The 18,753-nt window shown below is 49.7% G+C and overlaps 1 protein-coding gene across 2 annotated transcripts in view; it reads right to left on the reverse strand.

Annotated features, from left to right (window-relative positions):
- The window catches only part of MMS19 (MMS19 homolog, cytosolic iron-sulfur assembly component), a 131,238-nt gene that overhangs the window by 8,568 nt on the left and 103,917 nt on the right, over nt 1–18,753 (reverse strand). For both annotated transcript variants that reach the window (XM_068258868.1, XM_068258867.1), the window contains exons 21-27: nt 17,401–17,503; nt 15,171–15,245; nt 9,769–9,895; nt 7,085–7,185; nt 4,337–4,393; nt 1,552–1,738; nt 230–312 (exon numbers count right to left, since the gene is read on the reverse strand). In XM_068258868.1, coding sequence (XP_068114969.1) covers nt 230–312; nt 1,552–1,738; nt 4,337–4,393; nt 7,085–7,185; nt 9,769–9,895; nt 15,171–15,245; nt 17,401–17,503 — 733 coding nt within the window. The remainder of the gene's footprint in view (nt 1–229; nt 313–1,551; nt 1,739–4,336; nt 4,394–7,084; nt 7,186–9,768; nt 9,896–15,170; nt 15,246–17,400; nt 17,504–18,753) is intronic.

Below are 18,753 nucleotides of genomic sequence, written 5' to 3' on the forward strand. Positions count from 1 at the left end.
GACATCACTGCACAGAGCAGGAGGTACGGGGACATCACTGCACAGAGCAGGAGGTACGGGGACATCACTGCACAGAGCAGGAGGTACGGGGACATCACTACACAGAGCAGGAGGTACGGGGACATCACTGCACAGAGCAGGAGGTACGGGGAACATCAATGCACAGAGCAGGAGGTACGGGGGACATCACTGCACAAAGCAGGAGGTAGGGGGACATCACTGCACTCACCGATGGAAGCTCTGTCAGCAGGACTTGCTTTGGCAAACAGTTCAGCACATGGGATAACGCCTTCAGGTAGTTTGGCTTGTAATCTAAATAGGAAAATGAAATCAAACATTAATAAACATGAGAAAAGATGACACGTTATCCTGACAGCACCCTGATCACTGTGTGAGTGTCTCCTCTCCTTCACCCTGCGGAGTCACAGCCATGCAGGGGGAAGGCGGGACTCAGAGAGGCGTGGACGGAGCTCGGGACACTCCCACTTTCAGTTCAGCTGAGTTTTAATGAGAACAAGAAATAAAATCGAGGGACAGAAATCTGTAATTAGATTTGCAGAGGAGGAAATGAATACGGTCCTTCGATGGCTGAAGATATACTTTTATTACAATGGGGCAAATATGTCAAGAAAATCTGATTTCACACCAAGCGCACAATGTGCAGTCTGCAGCTAGGGGGCACTGTGTATGGACTGCACTTACGCACAGCTGTGCGTTCCGGCAATGCGCTGCTGCATGCATCGGTTTGCGCTACGCAGGGTTGTCCCATTCAATATAATTGTACGGGGGCTGGTATGCAGGTGTCTGTTTCCGTAAAACCTATAACCCCAAGCCCTATAGTGTGCTCAGGTCATACATGAGAAATTACTCTATTCACAGCACCCTCTTGTGGTGACTGGGTGAACAAGTACAACAACATATAAAATAAATTCTGGGATACCACGGATATTTATAGGGAAACTCCACTACTGCCATGATGTGTGTCACATCCGAGGAGCTCAAGTCCTTTAGTAAGTTAAAGGAAACCTTAACTGAGAGGCATTTGGATGTTTCCTTTTAAACAATACCAGTTGCCTGGCAGTCCTGCTGATCTCTTTGGCTGCAGTAGTGGCTGAATCACACCCTGAAACAAGCATGCAGCTAATCCAGTCTGACTTCAGTCAGAGCACCTGATCTGCATGCTTGTTCAGGGGCTGTGGCTGAGAGTATTAGAGACACAGCATCAGCAGGAGAGTCCGGCAACTGGTATTATTTTAAAATGAAAAATCCATATCCTTCTCCGTTTAGGTTCCCTTTAAAGTGCACCAGAGGCAGATTTAGGGGGCTGATGGGACACAAGAGGCTGCAGCCTGCCGTGCTTTTTCTAGGTGCCCATTGATTGCTTTTTCTTATCGAGATACAATTTTATCTGAATTGCCCAGAATTTTATCAGAACTGATCTGTCACACGACATTCCCATGCGACAGTATGTGACGTATTACAGCATTAGAATGTCATGTGACAGATCGGTTCAGTGGCATGTCACATGACGGACACGTTACGGAACCCCACCTGCATTGGCGGCGTTGAAGCCTTCCACCAGTTTGGGGACGTTCTCGGTGAAGAAGCGCTGGCGGAACATGATCCGGATGTCGGCATGGCAGGATTTGTTTAGGATATCTGGAGAGTCGGACACCAGCAAAGAGAACATGTCTGCGACCACAGCCCCCAGATCTCTGTCACACAGCAAGCCCATCATCTGGAGGGAAACACAAGGCAGAGAATGGGATGATGGACACATACATATACTGTATATACAACCTATGCCTGATTTGTCTCCGCCCAACTACTCCCTCTGCTGCTGAGAGATAACACTGCAGCTCAGCAAAGTCATCACCACTTCCTGTCTAGCTCCTCCCCGTGTTCTGTTAAATAGTTTCCTGTTCCCATACCCTTTCCATGTTACAAAAGAGCAGTAAGACTATTTCTTACTGCCGCCAGATAAGGGTGAGGAAAGGCATTCATTGCATTTATGAACACGCTGCATAGCTCCCAACTGTCCCTTTTTCGGAGGGACAGTCCCTTTGAGCCCTGTCCCTCTTTCCCCCTCATTTGTCCCTCTTTCAGGACTTTGTCCCTCTTTCCATGTAAATATATATATTTCTATACTAAACATGTGTTTGATTGACTCTAAACTTTATTCCCAACCTTTAAATTGATATGTTACTAATTTTAAAATGTTACTATGAAGGAAAATGAACCAGGATAGAAAGGACCAGTGTGATTTGAATTATAAAACAACATAGGTTTCTTATGAAATCTTTATGGTATGCGTGACTAGAGGTGTGGTGAGGGCGTGGCCAGGGGTGTGGCAGGGGCGTGGCTTAAGTGTCCCTTTTTCTCATCTCAAAAAGTTGGGAGGTATGACGCTGGGGAGGGTGTGGGAAGGGTTAACAACACATTCAGCACAGGCTAACTCGGCAGAATGTACCTGCAGTGCAGTCCTCAAAGAGTGAAGTCTGGTACACACAGGCCAATTCTACCACCTCCACATAGTATGAGGGTCAACAGACTGAATACTATGAGCAGATTGTGTAGGTTAGCTCTCATACTACATGGGGGTGGTGGAATTGGTCAGTGATTGGCCAATGGTTTAATCTCAGCAGGAGAGAGGGAGGAAGTGGGAGGGGTTAGGTGGTGGCTCTGTACTGAGCAAGCAACACCCACTCTGCTGACAGCACTAAACTGATTTTTCCAGAGGTCATTTCTCTAGAACGCCTGCATCAGTCACATGACCCAGAGGCCTGAGCACAAACAAGCAAACTGAGTGAGGAATGACGCAGTCCCCTATTCACCTGAAGGCCTCACCGACACAATGTAAATCTGTAGTGAGAAAAAAAAAGTCAGATACTTACCAGTGTCCCTGTGTGCTCCCGAGGAGAGGCAGCTCTGTGCTGCGCACGCACGGGTGAATGCGCACTCACACCACCTGTCTCTCCAGCAAACCCTCTGAGGGCATGCGGAGGCAGCGTAACTTCACTGGGGGAATGAGAACCCCCAAGAGGGGACAGGAAAGCTTTTCCACTTCATAGGAAAGTATCTGACTTTTTTTTTTTCTCACTGCAGTTTTACTTTAAAGAGAAACTCCGACCAAGAATTGAACTTTATCCCAATCAGTAGCTGATACCCCCTTTTACATGAGAAATCTATTCCTTTTCACAGACCATCAGGGGGCGCTGTATGGCTGATATTGTGGTGAAACCCCTCCCACAAGAAACCAGAAAAGTAAGTACTCTTGGCAGTTTCCTGTCTGTGAACCTTGTTGCATTGTGGGAAATAGCTGTTTACAGCTGTTTCCAACTGCCAAAAAACATGCAGCAGCTACATCACCTGCCAACAGTAAAAATGTCACCATGTAATAAATGTCAGAATGTAAATCAGGGATTTAAAAGCTTTTACAATGGGCAAACACTGACTAAATTATTTATACATAATTATTGTAAAAATGAAGCACTTTTTTTATTACATTATTTTCACTGGAGTTCCTCTTTAATACAATGCAAACGGGAAAATGTTTGCGCATTTCATAGCCGATTCAGTTTCTGTGTTAAAGAGAACCTGAACTGAAAATAAAAAGTCAAAATAAACATACACAGGTCATACTTACCTCCTGTGTAGTCTACTCATCAATCTCTTTCCCCTCTCATGCACCCTGTTTGTCCACTGCGATCAATGGAATTCTCTGTCCTCCATTTTGAAAATGGCCATTACCGCACAACAGCTTCCAGGTCATCACACTGTTAAACTGTAACATTGCCCACTTGAGCCATAGGGATACATGGGCATTACCTTGCACATTCAGTTGTAACTGACAGCAGTTGATATATAAGTGGACAGCAACTGTTAGATTTCAGTTCTGACAAAATATTGTCTGAACTGGAAGGGATAACTGTAAGAAGAAAATGGTGAGCTTCTGAGAGGAACTGACGGTGAGGTAAGTATGTAATATTCATTGTAGCTACTTCATGTGTTTATTTTAAATAATTTTACTCCATTCAGGTTCCCTTTAAGTGTGTGTATGCATGTGTTCTCCATAACATGTGCTGCAGGCAGTGTGACCGGATAATGCAGAGATGTGAACCTGCCTATAGAGTGGTATGGAGCATACATAATCGCCCCTGGGAGGCAAAACAAAGCATAACATAGCAGAAAAAGTAAACAATTCTGCTTATTTTCTACATCTGTTCTCTCTCTACAAGAGGGGAGGGGAGGGGCGGCACCTAATGCGCTATGACATCATTGTGTAACACGATTATCTCACACCACACTTCCTGTGCAGAAACCAGTCCATTTTTACCTTGTTAGTCAGCTGCCCGTTCAGCGGGTGATACCGCAGGATCAAAGCTTTCGTCACCTGCAAAGGGTACAATATATGTAATTAATGCTCTGACCTTCAACCCTAACTCTCCCACTACCGCCAGCTTCTCAAACACCAGTACACAGCCGCCTCCCACTGCCACCAGCACACAGCCGCCTCCCACTACCGCCAGTACAGCCGCCTCCCACTACCACCAGCACACAGCCGCCTCCCACTACCGCCAGTACAGCAGCTTCTCAATAACCACCAGTACAGCGGCTTCTCAAACACCAGTGCACAGCCACCTCCCACTACCGCCAGTGCAGCTGCCTTCCACTACCACCAGTACACAGCCACCTCCCACTACCGCCAGTACAGCCGCCTCCCCCTACCGCCAGTACAGCCGCCTCCCACTACCACCAGTACACAGCCACCTCCCACTACCGCCAGTACAGCCGCCTCCCACTACCACCAGTACACAGCCGCCTCCTACTACCGCCAGTACAGCCGCCTCCCACTACCACCAGTACACAGCCGCCACCCACTACCACCAGTACAGCCGCCTCCCACTACCGCCAGTACATAGCCACCTCCCACTACCGCCAGTACAGCCGCCTCCCCCTACCGCCAGTACAGCCGCCTCCCACTACCACCAGTACACAGCCACCTCCCACTACCACCAGTACAGCCGCCTCCCCCTACCACCAGTACAGCCGCCTCCCCCTACCACCAGTACAGCCGCCTTCCACTACCACCAGTACACAGCCGCCTCCTACTACCGCCAGTACAGCCGCCTCCCACTACCACCAGTACACAGCCGCCTCCCACCAGTACAGCCGCCTCCCACTACCACCAGTACACAGCCGCCTCCCACTACCACCAGTACAGCCGCCTCCCACTACCACCAGTACACAGCCGCCTCCCACCAGTACAGCCGCCTCCCACTACCACCAGTACACAGCCGCCTCCCACTACCACCAGTACACAGCCGCTTCACACTACCGCCAGTACAGCCGCCTCACACTACCACCAGTACACAGCCGCCTCACACTACCACCAGTACAGCCGCCTCCCACTACCACCAGTACAGCCGCCTCCCACTACCACCAGTACAGAGCCGCCTTCCACTACCACCAGTACAGCAGCTTCTCAATAAACTCCAGTACAGCCGCCTTCCACTACCACCATTACAGCGGCTTCTCAATAACCTCCAGTACAGCCGCCTTCCACTACCACCAGTACAGCCGTCTCCCACTACCACCAGTACAGCAGCTTCTCAACAACCACCAGTACAGAGCCGCCTTCCACTACCGCCAGTACAGCCGCCTCCCACTACCACCAGTACACAGCCGCCTCCTACTACCGCCAGTACAGCCGCCTCCCACTACCACCAATACACAGCCGCCTCCCACTACCACCAGTACACAGCCGCCTCCCATTACCACCAGTACACAGCCGCCTCCCACTACCACCAGTACACAGCCGCCTCCCACTACCACCAGTACACAGCCGCCTCCCACTACCACCAGTACACAGCCGCCTCACACTACCGCCAGTAAAGCCGCCTCACACTACCGCCAGTAAAGCCGCCTCACACTACCACCAGTACACAGCCGCCTCCCACTACCACCAGTACAGAGCCGCCTCCCACTACCACCAGTACAGCAGCTTCTCAATAAACTCCAGTACAGCCGCCTTCCACTACCACCATTACAGCGGCTTCTCAATAACCTCCAGTACAGCCGCCTTCCACTACCACCAGTACAGCCGCCTCCCACTACCACCAGTACAGCAGCTTCTCAAACACCAGTACATAGCCACCTCCCACTACCGCCAGTACAGCCGCCTCGCACTACCACCAGTACAGCCGCCTCCCACTACCACCAGTATAGCAGCTTCTCAACAACCACCAGTACAGAGCCGCCTTCCACTACCAACAGTACAGTCGCCTACCACTACCACCAGTACAGCAGCTTCTCAATAACCTCCAGTACAGCCGCCTTCCACTACCACCATACAGCGGCTTCTCAATAACCTCCAGTACAGCCGCCTTCCACTGCCACCAGTACAGCCGCCTCCCACTACCACCAGTACAGCGGCTTCTCAATAACCTCCAGTACAGCCGCCTTCCACTACCACCAGTACAGCCGCCTCCCACTACCACCAGTACAGCCGCCTCCCACTACCACCAGTACAGCCGCTTCTCAACAACCACCAGTACAGAGCCGCCTTCCACTACCAACAGTACAGCCGCCTCCCACTACCACCAGTACAGTGGCTCCTCAATAAAAACCAGTACACAGCCACCTCCCACTACCACCAGCACAGCCGCCTCCCACTACCGCCAGTACAGCCACTTCTCAGTAACCACCAGTACAGCTGTCTCCCACGACCGCGAGTAAAGCCACCTCCCACTACCACCAGTACAGCCACCTCCTACTACTGTCTGTAAAGCCGCCCCCCACTACAGCAGCTTCTCAGTAACTACCAATACAGCCACCTCGCACTACAGTCAGTACAGCCACCTCCCACTACCGCCATTACATCTGCTTCTCAGTTATACCACCAGTACAACCACCTACAACTACCACCAATAAAGCTGCCTCCCACTACCACCAGTACAGCCTCTTCTAATGCAGAAATCTGCACAGAAATGAGCACATTTCTGTGTCCAGACAGAAGCTGCAGTCCAGTTCTCACACTCTTTCAGGGGCACGAGCAGCAGTAATTTACCAGAGATATACTCACCCAGGCGAGCAGCGTCATGGCCTGCATCCTGCTGTGCTCCTCTGTCAGGCCCAGGTCTGTCTTACAAGACGCGCTCTGCAGAATGTCGTCCAGGAGTTCCCCTGACAGGAGACAAACAGGAAAGTCACATCATTAGTATGGATTTATTATGTAGTGGCCGGAAGCGTCCTGACTAATGATGTCCACCCATTTCAGTCTTCAGCCAGACGCAACTTTCTAAAAGCACACCTGAAGTGAGAGGTATGTGGAAACTGCCATATTTATTTCCTGTTAAACAATACCAGTTGCCTGGCAGTCCTGCAGGTCTATTTGGCTGCAGTAGTGTCTGAATAACACTAGAAACAAGCATGCAGCTAATCATGTCAGATCTGACAATAGTGTCAGAAACACCTGATCTGCTGCATGCTTTTTCAGGGGCTACGGCTAAAAGTATCAGAGGTAGAGGACCAGCAGGATAGCCAGGCAACTGGTATTGTTTTAAAGTAAATAAATACGGCAGCTTCCATATACCTCTTACTTCTGCTGTCCTTTAACGTTTTTCGGACAGACAGGTTCTGACACCTTAAAGAGAAACTGAAGCAAAAACAAAAAAAAATTTTTTATGATATAATAAATTCGTTGTGTATTACGGATAACTACTAGAAGATTAGCAGCAAAGAAAATATTCTCATATTTTTATTTTCAGTGACAGAAACTTGAGATAATAAGCTTCAGAAGACAGAGCTCTCTGCGACTTTCAGACTTTGAAAGTTGTAGAGATCAGTGGCTCTTTTGCATACATAACAACTGGAGATTCTTAACTCTTCCTGTACTGGAAACAATATTAGACTTATATCTCTGCTCCTAATGTTTTATTTCTTAGCTGTACTACACATACAAATCGCCATAAGTTTATTTTCACTTCAGATTCCCTTTAAGGACAGAGCCTGCCCTGGTACAGAGTTGCTCCTTTGCAATAGAGAATGTACCAGGGCATGCTGGGACATTTCTAGGACAATTTCTGATATAGCAAACCACTTGGACTTTACTATAACGAGATTATACTATACTAGCTGATTGCCCGGCGTTGCCCAGGTATGTATTCTGCTGGTGTTGGCTCCGCCCACTTTTTCTAACCCTAACACACAATTAGTCAATGACCAAGTTTGTGAGCTTTGCGGTCTTTGGCATCAATAATTTGCATTGAAATGAAACAAATTTGATTGGCTTTGACTCTACCCCTTTTCTGAATTTTAACCCCAGTCACCCGATGACCAACTGTACCAGGTTTGAGGCTTGTGCCATTAACAGTGCAAGAATGGCCACAACTAAATATTACCAGTGAAAATCAATAGGTGAGTTTTGATTGGCTTTTTTAGGCTCCACCTACTTTTCATTCAAATCCATTTAGCCATTGTTGCGTGATCGAGTAACAAACATCCAAACTTTCCCGTTTATAATATTAGTGAGATTAGAATCCCACGGTTGTATTTTCTAAAAGCTAAATACGTAGGCTTAAAGTGAGTCAGAGATGAAGCACCCTCATTTATTTTACCATATATATCAGAGGGAACATTAGAGAAAACAACTTCCCTGCTCTCTGTTTCATTCTTCACTGCTCAGCCTGCTTGTTATCAGCCCTGATAAAATCCCAGACTGAGCATTCAGTCTGGCTTTGCTCAGGAATCATTAAAGAGAACCCGAGGTGTGTTTAAAGAATGTTATCTGCATACAGAGGCTGGATCTGCCTATACAGCCCAGCCTCTGTTGCTATCCCAAACCCCACTAAGGTCCCCCTGCACTCTGCAATCAGACACAGATCACAGCCGTGCTATGAGGCTGTGTTTACATCTGTAGTGTCAGTCTCAGCTGCTCCCCCACCTCCTGCATAGCTCTGGTCCCTACCCCCGTCCCTTCCCTCCAATCAGCAGGGAGGGAAGGGAGGCAGGCGGGGACCGGAGTTCTGGGAGGCGGGGAGAGCAGCAGACTGACACTATAGAGATAAACACAGCCAGCTCTGACAACCTGTGTGTCAGCAGCGTGGCTGTGATTTATGAGGGATTGCAGAGTGCAGGGGGACCTTAGGGGGGTTTGGGATAGCAACAGAGGCTGGGCTGTATAGGCAAACCCAGCCTCTGTATGCAGATAACATTCTTCAAATCCACCTCGGGTTCTCTTTATAGCTGAGTCATTATAGAAGAGCCACAAGGGGGCAGGTTTGGGCTGGAAAAGACATCAGAGAAGACAGACTCTGTTATAATGATTACTGAGCAAAGCCAGACTGAATGCTCGTGGATATTATCAGGGCTGATAAGCAGGCTGAGCAGTGAAGAATGAAGCAGAGAGCAGGGTAGGTGTTTTCTCTAATGTTCCCATTGATATATATGGTAAAATACAGGAGGGTGCTTCATCTCTGGTTCACTTTAATGTTGTATTGTCTCATATGAATGATGCAGTCTTGCACACAGTCTTTGCATGTCACAGAGCTAAAATATATGAACTATTGACCTTTTTTATTTATCCCCTGCACGACTACACACACAGCCTCCTTGATGTACTCACCAGGGGGACATCAGAATATTAACCCTGCCCCCCCCCCGATACACACCACCACTGCTGTACTCACCCTGGGACATTTGTTTCTTAACGCACCAAATACATCGCCCCTGACTTCCCCCCCCCCCCCCCCCCTCCGCTGCACTCACCTGGGGGACATTTGTTTATTAATCCCGCAAAGCACTTGGCAGAGGAGGAGTACACGAAGTGGCCGGAGCCCGACAGGCTCAGAGATAGTAAGTGCTGCAAGAGGCGGCTCAGATGAGGAATCTCCACCTGTGCAGAGAATAAGGCTGTGAATACAAACATTACAAGAACAGTATCCTCAAACAATCGTTATCACCTGTGTGATCAGTCGTTGCAATCGTGTATGTAATCAAGGTAAGTCCAAAGAAGATTAGCACACCATTCTGCATAAAGTTGCTGTTTATTCCGTCAGTTTTTCAATACTGCAAAGTTGAGAATTGTTTCTGGGCTACACAGGGTCCCCTTTACCCACTTCCCCTCCCCCGGGAGGAGTATCTACGTCCTGCACCATCCCTCTACAGCTCTCAGTGACATAAATACTCGTCCCTTGCCGCCGTGCACTCCTGCTCGCTCCCACACTCGTTCTCGCCGCTGATCGTTTGAGGGGAGATCAATGATCGCTCATTCACAAAAAACAAAAACAACATGTCCACACAATACTTCCTGTTCACGTACTAATATTACGCACAGGAACGTGGCCAAATAGTAAAATTACACCTACACTTTTTTTTTTTTTATAAAAAATCAGGGCTGTGGAGTCGGTACAAAAATCCACCAACTCTGACTCCTCAGGTTAGTATTCCTCTGACTCCTGTAATTTGCATATTACAATTTTGTTGATTAACAGTATGTAACATGAAATTCGTCTCTTAACTTCCAACTCTTAGGAATTTTACAAGAAAACTGAAGTGAGAAGGATATGTAGACTGCCATATTTATTCCCTTTTAAACAATGCAGATTGCCTGGCTATCTGGCGGATCTTCTGCCTCTAGACCACATGTGTGGAACTCCAGGCCTGGAGGGCCAGATCCATGCCAGTGTTTAGGATGGACTGAGAAAGAGAGGAATGTGATCTACCTGATGGACCGCACCTTTCCTGATTCAGACCCATCACTTCATTTGAGCTGTGTCAAAAATGTGTGAGGACCTCGGCCCTCGTAGGACCGGTTTGACATACCTGCTCTAGACTAAAACTAGTCCTTGGTAAGAGTACTTGTAGAAGACAGGAACAAAGATCATCTATCAGGCCCTAGGCAATGTGACTGTGGGTACATGTAAGGGCTTATTTCCACTATCGCGAATTTGCATGCGTTTTTCGCATGCAAATTCGCATAGCAATACAAGTGAATGGGACTGTTTCCACTTGTCAGGATTCCTTTGCGTTTTTCTGTGCAGAAAAAATTCGCATGGCAGAGCCATCAGAATTCGCATACCGCTATGCGAATCGCATACAATGTATTTAATAGGAAATTCGCATGAGGTTTGGGTATGCGAATTTTCATGCTAATTCGCATAGAAACCATGTAAAAGCACACCCGCACTGCCGTGGTTAAATTCGCATACATCGTCATCCATGTGAATTCGCATGAAAATTTGCATGGACCCGCATGCGAATTTCAGAATCAGACTCTTTATTTTCGCCAAGCATGACTGGAGACGCCTGGAGTCATCGAAACCGGTCCTCAAATCCTCCGAAGTGTGGTCAAGCGAAGCGAAGCTACAACTTCAGGCCTGCTTCGACTGCACAGACTGGCAGACCCTGGAATCGCCAAACTTGGACGAATGGGCTGACAATGTAACCTCATACATTAACTTCTGTGAGAATCATTGCATACCAACGAAAACCTTTAAACTCTATCCTAACGACAAACCGTGGTTCTCAAAAAAACTACGGCAACTGCGCAGAAGCAAAAAGGACGCGCACAAGTCAGGAAACCATCCGCATGCAAATTTTTACCGCGGCGATTCGCACCGCACAAGTGGAAATGCAGCCTAAGAGTGATGTGCAGGTACTCTGCAGGGGAATAAGGAGATTCTTCCTCTATTACACATTCTTCATGCACAATCTGAACAAGGTTTATGGGTGATAGACAGCACCTCTGTGTTCAATGTGCACAGCATTCTCAGTGGATTCCCTGCAGCTCTGTGGAGAGTGCATATGTAGAGTATAGTACTACTGTGTAAGTACACCTGAGACAGATGAAATTAAAGTTTTATACATACATGGGGCTTCCTCCAGCCTCCTTCAGGCTAATCAGTCCCTCGCTGTCCTCCGCTACCCAGATCTTCTGATATGTGTCCAGGTACTTGAGCCAGTCGGGAGTAGTGCGCATGCACACACTCCGCCGCCTGGAGCGTACTACACCCGCACAGCATTATTGCGCGGTGCAGAATGCTCCTGGCTGTGGAAGCGGCATGCGGCCGGACTGCGCTGACTGGCTGAATTACTGGGACTCATAGCAGAAGATCCAGGTGGCGGAGGAGGTCAGCGAGGGACTGATTAGCCTGAAGGGGGCTGGAAGAAGCCCCAGGTATGTATAACACTTTTCTTTTCATCCTTCTCAGGTACCATTTAATTCGTAGTCATCAAATCAAATTTTTAACAACATATCAAATTATTTGATTTCATCAGCAAAGGGAGTGCATACATTTGCATAAATCAGCATCAATGCAGAATTATTTCTATCTCACTGACCATCTCTATTAGTGACATGGCTACACATCAGGCTTTATACTTACAGCATAGATGTTATTTAGTATATATAAGAGATTCCTGTGTACACATCTGTCACGGACGATTGCGGGGACGCAGGCGCGTCCTGGAACCGCCCGTGAAGAAAAGAACGATCGCACTCGATTCCTGCATCGATTGCGCTTCAAAACGGTACAATCTGGGTTGAGTGTGTAGGGACAGCTAAAGTCCTTTTCTTAGCAAAGAGAGCACCATTCCAAATGCTGGTTGGCTCTTTTGATATGCTAATGAGCCTGAGCCTAATCTGCACTGGAGAGTCCCTGGCTTCAAGCTGTGCTGATGGCCCATCCATCAGGTATAAGGTGACAAGCAGCTGGCAGGAAGACTGGCCCTGTGACTGCTGATCAAGCCAGAGGTGTAAACTCAAAGTTGTCTAAGCAGATTTCACATTCAGATGTTAATTGAAGGAGCCAACAGGGCCTTTCATAGACAAGAAGCAGACACAGCTGGACTCCAGTCAGGCTGACTCCGGCCTTAGCAGGAAGAAATGAATGTACAATATAATCTTTTGCCCATTTACAGAATACAATAAATAGGGTGGTTATGAGAGCGGTATCATTGGATCCGTAGGGTCATGCTGGATCTCTTGATACCAGTCGAGAGGGGCCCGGGGCCCCTACCACCCCGGTATGAATCTACTCAGGACCCTGATCTGATGCACTAGCCATGTCAGGTATCATATTAATCTGTATTTTCCTCCAAGTACGAAGCTGTTACCCCCCTAAATGTAACGTGTATGGTTCAGGAGTTACAGCAATTCATAAGTTTAGCTCTAAAATCTCTGAGAGGGAATGAACTGTCATTTGCTGGTAGTTCAGAGGGGGCCGGCATTGCCACACCCCCAAACCAGCTTCATCAAAAGCACAGAGCCAGCAGGCGGGCTTTTGTCCTCCACACTGAAACATCTTGCACTCATCAGATGCCAGCTTGAGGATATGCTGGCATCCACCTGGTCTGAACTCTGAACTCTGGACTTTGAAACCAAGGACTTTATGATTCTTCCCACAATAAGGACATCTTTCCAGGAACTAAGTATTTTTCTCCCTTCTTTTATTTTTCATACTGGCTATTACTGTTTTCATAATTGTTGATTTTCATAATTGTCTGTATATATTAATTATTTATATTGCGTGAATAAACGACTTCCCCAAGTCATTCACTGTTTCGCTACCCTGCTTATCAGCACACACAGAAATGATCCCGGGTCTCTGAAGATACGCTACTGTTTGTTTGTTGTTGGCTAGACAGAATATCGTGTGTTTAACCGTTTTATTCGCAGGATTAGTCAGTCAGTTAGTGGGCCCCACGGTCCCATAGTAACCGCGGTGGTGGCAGTTTACTCTGAACCAGTAGGTGACGTTGTAATCACCCGTGTCTCACAGGCTCCCTTCTGAGTTGTCTGCGGCTAATTCTTAACGGTTCCTGCGCATTGACTGCGACCAGAGTTCGCACGATCTGTGCGCTGGCACCGTTTAGAAGGCTAAGTGCGGTCAGCCACTGAGGGCTCCTGTGACAGTAGACAGATGAAATTAAAGTTTTATACATACATGGGGCTTCCTCCAGCCTCCTTCAGGCTAATCAGTCCCTCGCTGTCCTCCGCTACCCAGATCTTCTGATATGTGTCCAGGTACTTGAGCCAGTCGGGAGTAGTGCGCATGCACACACTCCGCCGCCTGGAGCGTACTACACCCGCACAGCATTATTGCGCGGTGCAGAATGCTCCTGGCTGTGGAAGCGGCATGCGGCCGGACTGCGCTGACTGGCTGAATTACTGGGACTCATAGCAGAAGATCCAGGTGGCGGAGGAGGTCAGCGAGGGACTGATTAGCCTGAAGGGGGCTGGAAGAAGCCCCAGGTATGTATAACACTTTTCTTTTCATCCTTCTCAGGTACCATTTAATTCGTAGTCATCAAATCAAATTTTTAACAACATATCAAATTATTTGATTTCATCAGCAAAGGGAGTGCATACATTTGCATAAATCAGCATCAATGCAGAATTATTTCTATCTCACTGACCATCTCTATTAGTGACATGGCTACACATCAGGCTTTATACTTACAGCATAGATGTTATTTAGTATATATAAGAGATTCCTGTGTACACATCATATATACAGTCACAATCAGATGTGTATATCTGACTTTAAAAATACAGGGATTGCTTTATTGAAGCAGCACAAGTAACTTTTTTGATTGGTTTATTTCATTTTTGTGGACCAAGCACAGCTATTACTGTATATACAAGTTATTTATGATGACCATTATCTGAGAAATATATTTTGTCATATATTCTATTTTAATTACAGTTTAAATTCATTAGGAGTCGAAGTATTTTTTCCCGACTGACTACAGGCACCCAAAAATTGCTCCGACTCCGACTCCACATCCCTGATAAAAAGACCACACTTACATTTAAAATTAACCTCTTATCACTTCCATGGTTACCCAAATTAAACTTTCGAAAAAAAGTAATATTTTTTTACAAAAATAGTTCGCTTAGGGGCTGAACTTTTTGTGTGTGTGCCAAGAGGGTATATTACTGTGCCTTTTTAAATTATGGGCTTGTAATTAGTGATAGACACAAAACAAAAAAATGCACCTTTATTTCCAGATAAAATATTGCCGCCACACATTGTACTAGGGAAATATTTTATTTGTTGCAATAACCGGGACACATGGGCAAATAAATGTGTGGGTTTTAAGCACAGTAGAACGTTTTATTTTAAAACTATAATGGCCGAAAACAGACATGTGCGATGTGTACTTACATTTCTGGGCAAGGCGCACACAAAGGCCATAAGGAGGGCAACAAGTCTGCTCTGAGGGGATGTAACACCATCGACCTACCCATCGGGAGAGAAAGTAATTATAACACATAAGGGCAGGGAACAGGCAGCAACCGTCACACACAGCGGGAACAGGCAGCAGCCGTCACACACAGCGGGAACAGGCAGCAGCCGTCACACACAGCGGGAACAGGCAGCAGCCGTCACACACAGCGGGAACAGGCAGCAGCCGCCACACACAGCGGGAACAGGCAGCAGCCGCCACACACAGCGGGAACAGGCAGCAGCCGCCACACACAGCGGGAACAGGCAGCAGCCGCCACACACAGCGGGAACAGGCAGCAGCCGCCACACACAGCGGGAACAGGCAGCAGCCGCCACACACAGCGGGAACAGGCAGCAGCCGCCACACACAGCGGGAACAGGCAGCAGCCGTCACACACAGCGGGAACAGGCAGCAGCCGTCACACACAGCGGGAACAGGCAGCAGCCGTCACACACAGCGGGAACAGGCAGCAGCCGTCACACACAGCGGGAACAGGCAGCAGCCGTCACACACAGCGGGAACAGGCAGCAGCCGTCACACACAGCGGGAACAGGCAGCAGCCGTCACACACAGCGGGAACACGCAGCAGCCGTCACACACAGCGGGAACACGCAGCAACCGTCACACACAGCGGGAACACGCAGCAACCGTCACACACAGCGGGAACACGCAGCAACCGTCACACACAGCGGGAACAGGCAGCAGCCGTCACACACAGCGGGAACAGGCAGCAGCCGTCACACACAGCGGGAACAGGCAGCAGCCGTCACACACAGCGGGAACAGGCAGCAGCCGTCACACACAGCGGGAACAGGCAGCAGCCGTCACACACAGCGGGAACAGGCAGCAGCCGTCACACACAGCGGGAACATGCAGCAGCCGTCACACACAGCGGGAACAGGCAGCAGCCGTCACACACAGCGAGAACAGGCAGCAGCCGTTACACACAGCGGGAACAGGCAGCAGCCGTCACACACAGCGGGAACAGGCAGCAGCCGTCACACACAGCGGGAACAGGCAGCAGCCGTCACACACAGCGGGAACAGGCAGCAGCCGTCACACACAGCGGGAACAGGCAGCAGCCGTCACACACAGCGAGAACAGGCAGCAGCCGTTACACACAGCGGGAACAGGCAGCAGCCGTCACACACAGCGGGAACAGGCAGCAGCCGTCACACACAGCGGGAACAGGCAGCAGCCGTCACACACAGCGGGAACAGGCAGCAGCCGTCACACACAGCGGGAACAGGCAGCAGCCGTCACACACAGCGGGAACAGGCAGCAGCCGTCACACACAGCGGGAACAGGCAGCAGCCGTCACACACAGCGGGAACAGGCAGCAGCCGTCACACACAGCGGGAACACGCAGCAGCCGTCACACACAGCGGGAACACGCAGCAACCGTCACACACAGCGGGAACACGCAGCAACCGTCACACACAGCGGGAACACGCAGCAACCGTCACACACAGCGGGAACAGGCAGCAGCCGTCACACACAGCGGGAACAGGCAGCAGCCGTCACACACAGCGGGAACAGGCAGCAGCCGTCACACACAGCGGGAACAGGCAGCAGCCGTCACACACAGCGGGAACAGGCAGCAGCCGTCACACACAGCGGGAACAGGCAGCAGCCGTCACACACAGCGGGAACATGCAGCAGCCGTCACACACAGCGAGAACAGGCAGCAGCCGTCACACACAGCGAGAACAGGCAGCAGCCGTGACACACAGCGGGAACAGGCAGCAGCCGTCACACACAGCGGGAACAGGCAGCAGCCGTCACACACAGCGGGAAGACGCAGCAACCGTCACACACAGCGGGAAGACGCAGCAACCGTCACACACAGCGGGAAGACGCAGCAACCGTCACACACAGCGGGAACACGCAGCAACCGTCACACACAGCGGGAACACGCAGCAACCGTCACACACAGCAGGAACACGCAGCAACCGTCACACACAGCGGGAACACGCAGCAACCGCCACACATAGCGGGAACACGCAGCAACTGTCACACACACAGCGGGAACAAGCAGCAACCGCCACACACACAGCGGGAACAAGCAGCAACCGCCACACACACACAGCGGGAACAAGCAGCAACAGTCACACACAGCAGGAACATGCAGCAACAGTCACACACAGCAGGAACATGCAGCAGTACCTGAAAGGGATGGAACTTGGAGCTGAAATTGTTTACGGTGAGCACAGAAACATCCCCGTCCAGAAACAGGTTCACGATCTGTGAGACGCTGGAGGAAGCCAACCTGGAACAACAAACACAACTTCTAACAGGGGCCCAGACAGGTATAGCATCCTAACAGAGAATATGTGAGGAGAAGCCTGGGTCAAAAATGAAATACTTTGCACGCCGCCCTCTGGTCCCCCACCGCTGCCAGGGGCCCTCCTGCACATCACAACCCCACTCCTCTTCATGCACAAGCGCGGCCCTCCTTACTGCACAGACATGGCTGTGGATGCATAGGTGCGTCTTACTGCACAGACGTGGCTGTGGTTGCATAGGTGTGGCTTACTGCACAGACGTGGCTGTGGTTGCATAGGTGCGGCTTACTGCACAGACGTGGCTGTGGTTGCATAGGTGCGGCTTACTGCACAGACGTGGCTGTGGTTGCATAGGTGCGGCTTACTGCACAGCCGTGGCTGTGGTTGCATAGGTGCGGCTTACTGCACAGCCGTGGCTGTGGTTGCATAGGTGTGGATTACTGCACAGACGTGGCTGTGGTTGCATAGGTGTGGCTTACTGCACAGACGTGGCTGTGGTTGCATAGGTGTGGCTTACTGCACAGACGTGGCTGTGGTTGCATAGGTGCGGATTACTGCACAGACGTGGCTGTGGTTGCATAGGTGCGGATTACTGCACAGACGTGGCTGTGGTTGCATAGGTGCGGCTTACTGCACAGACGTGCATGTGTTTGCATAGGTGCGGCTTACTGCACAGACGTGGCTGTGGTTGCATAGGTGCGGCTTACTGCACAGACGTGGCTGTGGTTGCATAGGTGCGGATTACTGCACAGACGTGCATGTGTTTGCATAGGTGCGGCTTACTGCACAGACGTGGCTGTGGTTGCATAGGTGCGGCTTACTGCACAGACGTGGCTGTGGTGTCATAGGTGCGGCTTACTGCACAGACGTGGCTGTGGTTGCATAGGTGCGGCTTACTGCACAGACGTGGCTGTGGTTGCATAGGTGCGGCTTACTGCACAGACGTGGCTGTGGTTGCATAGGTGCGGATTACTGCACAGACGTGGCTGTGGTTGCATAGGTGCGGCTTACTGCACAGACGTAGCTGTGGTTGCATAGGTGCGGCTTACTGCACAGACGTGGCTGTGGTTGCATAGGTGCGGCTTACTGCACAGACGTGGCTGTGGTTGCATAGGTGCGGCTTACTGCACAGACGTGGCTGTGGTTGCATAGGTGCGGCTTACTGCACAGACGTGGCTGTGGTTGCATAGGTGCGGCTTACTGCACAGACGTGGCTGTGGTTGCATAGGTGCGG

This window comes from Hyperolius riggenbachi, chromosome 10, assembly GCF_040937935.1.
Source record: "Hyperolius riggenbachi isolate aHypRig1 chromosome 10, aHypRig1.pri, whole genome shotgun sequence".
Classification (NCBI taxonomy): domain Eukaryota; kingdom Metazoa; phylum Chordata; class Amphibia; order Anura; family Hyperoliidae; genus Hyperolius; species Hyperolius riggenbachi.